The sequence below is a fragment of the Mauremys mutica genome, chromosome 8, assembly GCF_020497125.1.
Source record: "Mauremys mutica isolate MM-2020 ecotype Southern chromosome 8, ASM2049712v1, whole genome shotgun sequence".
In the NCBI taxonomy this organism is placed as follows: Eukaryota; Metazoa; Chordata; order Testudines; family Geoemydidae; genus Mauremys; species Mauremys mutica.
In genome coordinates this window covers 65,827,537-65,835,282 of record NC_059079.1, presented here as the reverse complement: position 1 = coordinate 65,835,282, position 7,746 = coordinate 65,827,537, and the positions used below count along the sequence as shown (strand labels likewise).

The 7,746-nt window shown below is 57.0% G+C and overlaps 1 protein-coding gene across 1 annotated transcript; it reads left to right on the top strand.

Moving 5' to 3' along the window:
* Positions 1-224: 224 nt before the first annotated feature.
* Positions 225-7,105, top strand: LOC123375523. The gene is made up of 2 exons (XM_045026477.1): positions 225-601; positions 5,461-7,105. Exon 2 carries the CDS (start codon positions 5,492-5,494, stop codon positions 6,404-6,406), a length of 915 nt encoding a protein of 304 aa, XP_044882412.1. The 5' UTR covers positions 225-601; positions 5,461-5,491; the 3' UTR covers positions 6,407-7,105.
* Positions 7,106-7,746: the final 641 nt, after the last annotated feature.

Sequence of the window (7,746 nt, the reverse complement as noted above, 5' to 3'; positions counted from 1 at the left end):
ATCATGATTTAAAGACTTCAAGTCATAGAGAATCCACATTTACTCCAGTTCAAACCAGCAAGTGACCCATACTCAATGCTGCAGAGGAAGGTGAACGCCCGCCCCCCCGCCCCCAAGTCACTGCTAGTCTGACCTAGGGGAAAATTCCTTCCTGGCCCCAAATATGGCAATCTGTTGGACACTGAGCATGCCGGCAAGACCCACCAGCCAGACACCTGGGAAAGAATTCTCTGTAGCTCCCCATCTAGTATCCTGTAGGAGAGCAGGGAGTTGCGGAAGAGATTGTCACGGACTAGCTAGGTATTTTCCTGAGTCCGCTTTCTCAGCTCCGGTTACTACAGGTCATAATGCCCCAGCTTTAGCCAAGTATAACCAGTTGAGACCGCTATGTGATAAGTCCCTGGCGGTGAGCCATGGGAAGCAGTTCTAGAGAACGGGTGGCCTTGCTTTGTTATGTCTGTGCTGCTTTGCTGTTAGTGAGATAAATAGGAGCCTGGTTTATACTAGTCCTTGGACTTCGAACCAGGCTCAAGTCGTTGGGTGCTGGGTTCCCCGCCTTAGTGGCAGCAACGAGCGGAGTCCCCGTTGCGGGTTTGTCACGGTAACCTTCATTAAAAACCAGTTACTCTCAGTGTGGAGTCGGTCTCGTTCTTGCAGAGTACCTCGGGGCATCTGAGGCCGTAACAAGTGGCGCAGCGAGCAGGGTACTCTACAGCGAGCAGGGTCTCTACAGCGCATACCCGGGTGGCCCCAGTCGGAACGCTGGGGGCCGGTGGCGCGGCTTTTAGCAGGCTGGGCGGCTCCAGCTGACTGGCCGGAGTTCCAGAAGTCGGCTGAGATTACTCCCGAGCGGTTGCTCTAGGGATTGCAGCGGCTGCGGGCAAACCGGCAGTCTGGGACGGAGCGGCGAGCGATGGGGGAGCTGGGATGGCTCCACCTCACCGCGCTCCGGGCCCAGGACGAGGAGGTGCTCCGCTTGCGGCGGGCCCTAGAGGGGAAAACGTCTGAGTGCACGGCATTAGTTGAAGCCCGTGCCGTAGCCCAGGAGGTTGTTACCTCCCAGGCGGAACGCGCCCAGGAGTTGACGAGGCGCTGTGAGGTACTAGTTGCCCGCGTAGCCAACAAGTGGTGCCTCAAGCTAGGGCGCCGGCCGGTAACCACGGCACAGGTACGGGCGGTAACCGCGGCCCCTTTCTGGGACCCTGCTGCCTGGGATGGTAACATTTGGGAGTCGTCCTCCTCCTCGGAAGGGGAGGAGGTGGAATCGAAGCTTGTGGTAGCCCGCGCCCGCCCTGTGCGGGAGTTGCGGGCGGAAGGCGACCAGCTGCAGCCACCCATTGTCCGGACATATAAGACGACGGAGCTGCAAGAAATTGTGAAGACGTTTCGACAGGAGCCAGGCGAAAACGTCTTGGGCTGGCTGGTCAGAGTGTGGGACAGCGCGGGGAACACTGTCCTGCTTCTCCGGATGGAGCTGCAACAGCTGGGAGTTCTGTCACAGGATTCACAGGTACGGGCGCAGCTGTCCAATCCCCCGCACCCCCAGGAGAACGGGACCGACCTGGAAGCTCCGTCCCTGTACCGCTGGTTAGCGGTGGCGGTAGACGTAGCCTACCCATCGGTGGGGGAGTTGGAGGCCCTAGTGGCACCCTGGAAGACCATGGCTGAGGGGGTCCAGGCCCTCAGGCAGTTGGGAATGGCCTGGGCTGTCGGGATGGGAGGCACGGAGGGTCCCGATGACATCCCGGTATCTAAATCGACCAAAGCCACCCTCCTACGTCTGGCCCCAGATGAGTTGAAGCCCTTGCGGTCGTCATGGCTGCAGACGGGCGAGTGGGCGACCTGGCTATCACCTTCATGCAATTAGAGACTGCCTTGGCAGGGACACGGCCGCGGGCCGTTCGAGCTTCCAAGGGTCAACAAGGGAAGGACCCAGCCGGAGGGGGGCAGGAGAAAGGGGAGGTGCGGGTACCCCGGAAGACATTGTGGCAAGACCTGTTGCGGGCGGGTGTTCCCCGCGACGATATCAACGGGAAACCGACCGTGGAACTATACAAACGGTGGATGCAGCTGCCCCCCGCCAAGAGGAGTGCCGAGGCAGAGGGAGAAAAGGAGGTGGAGCGCAGCGGAGCCGGCGAGTTGCCTGCCCCGCCGGCGGAGTGGCGACTGCCGCGACCTTACTGAGGGGGGGGCGGGTCCTCCGCCCCGTGTGTGGCAGCTGTCGCACCTGGGAGGGAGGCGGGGGACCAACGCCCCTATGTACCCCTCACGATACGTTGGCTGAGGGGAGGTGTGCAGCATGTGTTAGCATTAATCGACACTGGGGCTGAGGTCACCATCCTGCATTCGGCACAAACCCATGGCCGGGCGGCTCTGGTGAGGGGCCTCGGGGGTGCCGAAATCCAGGCCTATGAGGTTACCGTCACATTAACCATGGGAAAAGCGCCCCCGTTCCGGGCCACGATCCTAGCCGCGGCTATTCGGGAATACATTTTGGGCATTGACGTTTTGCAAGGACGCTCCGTGGATACACAGTATGGCCTGTTCGCCTTCGGTCACCCCCGGTATGTAAGCGCAGCGCGAGTGCGAGAGGTGAGACTGTTGGCTATCCTGCGGGGCGCCCTGCGCTGGGAGCCGGTGGTGTTGCCGCCCCCGGCCGCTGTGGTGTTTAAGAAACAGTACCGCCTCCCAGGAGGAGAGGAGGAGATCACCCAAACGGTCAGCGCCTTGTTAGAAGCCGAGATTATTCGACCCACCTTGAGCCCCTACAATAGCCCCATCTGGCCGGTGCGAAAGCCAGATGGAACGTGGCGCATGACAGTGGATTACAGAGAACTCAATAAAGTGACCCCCCCGTTGGCAGCCGTTGTGCCGGACATAGTGACCGTGAAAGAGCACATAGCAACAGCTGCCCAGCCATGGCATGCCGTTTTGGATCTTGCCAATGCCTTCTTCTCGATTGCTATTGCCCCCAGTAGCCAGGAACAGTTTGCTTTTTCGTGGCAAGCTCGACAGTATACCTTTTGTGTACTGCCCCAAGGGTGGAAGCACTCCCCTACGATATGTCACCAGCTGGTCAGTGCGGATTTAGCCCGAGTGCAACTACCCCCTTCAACCCGCTGCTACCACTACATTGATGATGTTATGGTTTCTGGCCCCTCCCGAGAGGTGGTAGCCGATGCCCTGCACGCCGTTGCCACCGGCCTGGAGGGGCGGGGCTGGACCCTGAACCCGCAAAAAATACAGGGGCCAGCTCAGACCGTTCTGTTTCTGGGGATCATGTGGGCAGGACCGGAGCGGCAAATTCCCCAGAAGGTGCGGCAAACAGTACAGGGCTACCCGGTGCCGCAGACTAAGAGGGAATTACAGGCTTTCCTTGGCCTTTTGGGATTCTGGCGGGCCTTTATTCCCCATCTTGCCTTTTTGATGCGACCTCTGCAGACCCTCGTGCGTAAGGCGGCCCCATGGCATTGGGAGCGCAGTCATCAGACAGCGTTTGATTTGTGTAAGGATGCACTACTGATGCACACCCGGCTTCACGCCCCTCTGCCGGGAGTCCCCTTTGAATTGGAGGTTACCACCGTGGCAGATGTGGCTTCCTGGGGGCTATGGCAGCCGGTAGGGGGCCAGCAGAAGGAACCCATAGGTTTCTGGTCCCGAACCCTAAAAGGGGTGGAGCCCGGCTATACCCCGCTGGAGAAGCAGATTTTAGCTGTTGTGTGGGCACTACAGGATACAGAGCGCATAACTGGCCCCACGCCAGTGGTGGTGCAGACGCCCATTCCTCTGGGGCGTTGGGTACAGGAGGACCACAGCCAAGTGCAAACCGGGGTTGCGCAGAGCTCCACTCACTTCAAATGGCAGCACTATCTGGAGAAGCGCATGTTGCTCGGCCGGCCCACAATTTCCACCCCCCCATGCTGTATTGTTGGGGGCTGTTACTTTTGAACATGTACCCTCGCTCACAGATGACCTGCCCCCTGTGGAAGATCCGGCGCCCCCCTCATCAGTAACGAAGGCCCCACCGGTGGACCAGCTGCCTGCCGAGGAACAATGCTATGCTTGGTTTACGGATGGATCGGCAGCCTACACCGCCCAGGGAACCCGGCAATGGAGGGCCATCGCGTATGCCCCGTACGCGGATGTGGTGGCTATGGCATGGGGGACGGCCGGCTCCAGCCAGTGGGCGGAGCTGAGGGCGGCTACCCTGGCTATCGCAGGGTCCCCACCACGCACGTATCTGTACACTGACAGCTGGGCGCTTTACAAGGGTCTCCGCACCTGGGTGACGGCCTGGGAGGCGAAGGGATGGGAACTAGCCGGCCGGCCCTTGTGGGGGGCGATACTTTGGCAGCAGCTTCTGTACTACGCCAAGCGAGCCCCTCTAGCCGTACGATATGTAGACGCCCACACCAAGGCTGAAACAACGGAGGCCCATTGGAATGCAGCGGCAGACGAGATGACCCTTAGTGAGGCAGTCCAGGTGGCGGAGCGCTACCATGTCGAGGGGGGCCATCGTGGGGCCCGCGCGACACGGTACACGGCATGGCAGCAGGGTGTGTACCTGCCGCTCGCCGCGTGCCGCACCGCCCGAGCGAGTTGTGCGGTGTGCTCTCGTGTGGCTCCCCTGGCCCTTTCGGGGCCGGTCGGCCAAATATATCGAGCCACCGGCCCCTGCCAGGACTGGCAAGTGGATTATATAGGCCCACTACCCCAGGAGCGGCGCTGGCAGTATGCCCTGACGGCGGTGGATACCTATACCGGAGTGTTGTTTGCACACCCAAGCGCGTCTGCAACAGCGACAACCACACTAACGGCATTGCAGCAATTGTGCTCCCGCTACGGGACCCCTCGCTCAGTGCAAAGCGATCAGGGGACTCACTTTACGGCCCAGGCCGTCCGTACCTGGGCCGCTGATATTGGCATAGATTGGCATTACCATCTTCCGTATGCACCTACCGCAAGTGGCCTTATTGAACACCTTAACGGGCTTTTAAAGGACCAGATCCGCCACCTTACACTCACACGCTGTGAGGTTGGACGGGGGTTTTAGAGCAAGCTGTGTGGCTGCTTAATAACCGCTTGCTGGGCGGAGGCCAGACACCCTTTCAGCAACTAACGGTGGCCCCCCAGATGCCGACGACCCTGCGGGTGGAGCTCCAGCATACACCGGGAGTTGTAGACCCTGTACAAGGTGTGGTGGTGTTGCATGCCCCTGGCCCCTGTACGGTGCCAGTGGGACAAGTGGTGACCCCCTGTCTGCCCAGTCGCAGTTGTGGTGCGACCCCCCCTGTCTTTTTTATGTGTCGCCGACCCTTAAAGATGTGCAGAATTACCCCCCGTATTGGCTGAGCACTGATCGCTCGCTGAGTCTTCTTACGTGTGCAAATGTGGGCACGGAACCTGTGCAATGGGAGCAAGGGGAGGCGTTATGTAAACTTATCCCATTACCTCCTGCAGGTTTGGAGCCGCAAGCCCCGAGCGATACGGCATGGCACGTCCTAGCGAGCGTCTGATGGACGATACCACAACGCGATCCACAAGCCGCCGTGGTCCTGGCGACGGGGGATGGCTGGACTTACATTTTGCCAGAAGGAGAGGATTACCCCCGAATGGTTTCATTATCGCGTTTATCGCAGCGCTCCTTGTAAGGGGAGGCGCCGCTCAAGGCGACATGTTACCTACGAATGCTTGGGTGACACTAGCGCAGAGTGCCATAAATGCGACAGCCTTTTGCCTCCCCCGTGTGTATGCCGTAGGGACCCTTATGGAAACCTGTTTTGTTGGTGTTTGTACTGATTTGGAAGTATTGCAACGGCACTCATGGCTATTTGCAATTGCTAAAGACTTTTCATATAAGGAATTGTATGCCCTAGGTCCTGGAGCTGCCACATACACCCTGGACGCGAGTATGTATTCCTTTCGCCTGGCCAATGTGACGGCCGCAGGCATGTGTATGTATTTTGTTAATGCCTGGCATGTAGCAGTGGATCATACCAATGGTGAGTTGTTTTGCCGCCATAAGAGCGAAGTATCCTTTGCATATGGGCATATGAAATTGCATATGGGCATAGGATGGTTTTTATTGTGTGGGCGCACTGCATTTACCTATGTTCCTGCCAATAGTTCCGGGGGTCCCTGCACCATTGGTCAGGTAGCCCCTCTTCTTTTTCCCCATCCCTTGAGGGGCGCCAAGGGCCAGTACCGGTATCGGCGGGAGAGCATTCCATTGGATTCTACTTGTAAGGCAGAGGCTAATATGTTTTCGGAGCGGGAGGCTGCGGCCCTTACCTTTACCTTGATTGGCCTCCCAGGCATGTTGGCACATAATTACCATGCTGTGGCACACCTTGCTTGTGTTGTGGCCAAAGCCCTTAATTTAACCTCTATGTGCTTGCTTTGTTAACCCAGGAATTAGGAGAAGTTCGCCGGGGAGTGCTGCAGAATCGTATGGCTATTGATTATTTGCTTTTGCGCCATGGCCATTCCTGTTTGGATTTTGTTGGCATGTGTTGTTTTAATATTACAGATGCAGGATCCACCATTACTGATGATCTGGAGCGCCTCCGACATTTGGCGGAAGGCATTCGCCAACAACAAGGGGATACCTGGCTGTGGTCCTGGTTGTCTTTGCTGCGTGGATGGGCTGCCCATATTGTTCAGGGCCTAGCACTTGGCCTTATGTGCTTGCTTGCCCTTGTTTGCTTTTATTTGTGCTGCTTGTGTGGCCGCCGCTGTTGCTGCATAGCGCATGCCCTTGCGAGGCCCTCATGGTCCTTGGAGTCGCTTGAGAAAGTGAGGGGAGGATTGTAGGAGAGCAGGGAGTTGCGGAAGAGATTGTCACGGACTAGCTAGGTATTTTCCTGAGTCCGCTTTCTCAGCTCCGGTTACTACAGGTCATAATGCCCCAGCTTTAGCCAAGTATAACCAGTTGAGACCGCTATGTGATAAGTCCCTGGCAGTGAGCCATGGGAAGCAGTTCTAGAGAACGGGTGGCCTTGCTTTGTTATGTCTGTGCTGCTTTGCTGTTAGTGAGATAAATAGGAGCCTGGTTTATACTAGTCCTTGGACTTCGAACCAGGCTCAAGTCGTTGGGTGCTGGATTCCCCGCCTTAGTGGCAGCAACGAGCGGAGTCCCCGTTGCGGGTTTGTCACGGTAACCTTCATTAAAAACCAGTTACTCTCAGTGTGGAGTCGGTCTCGTTCTTGCAGAGTACCTCGGGCCATCTGAGGCCGTAACATATCCAATCACCAGACGTTGGGGATGTTTGCTTCTAGCAGTCACAAATGGGCCACATGTCATTGTAGGCTGTCTCATCATACCATTCCCTACATAAATTTATCAAGCTCAGTCTTGAAGCCAGTTAGGTTTTTTTGCCCCCACTGCTCTCCTTGAAAGGCTGTTCCAGAACTTCACCCATCTGATGGTTAGAAATCTTCTAATTTCTAGCCTAAACTTATTGATTGCCAGTTTATATCCATTTGTTCTTGTGTCCACACTGGCACTTAATGTCTCTCCTCCCTGGTAATTATGCCTCCGAGGTATTTATAGACAGCAATCATACCTCCCCTCAGCCTTCCTTTGGTTAGGCTAAACAAGCCAAGCTCTTTGAGTCTCCTCTTATAAGGTAGGTTTTCCATTCCCCAGCTTATCTTAGTAGCCTTTCTCTGTACCTGTTCCAGTTTGAATTCATCTTTCTTAAACATGGGAGACCAGAATTGCACACAGTATTCCAGATGAGGTCT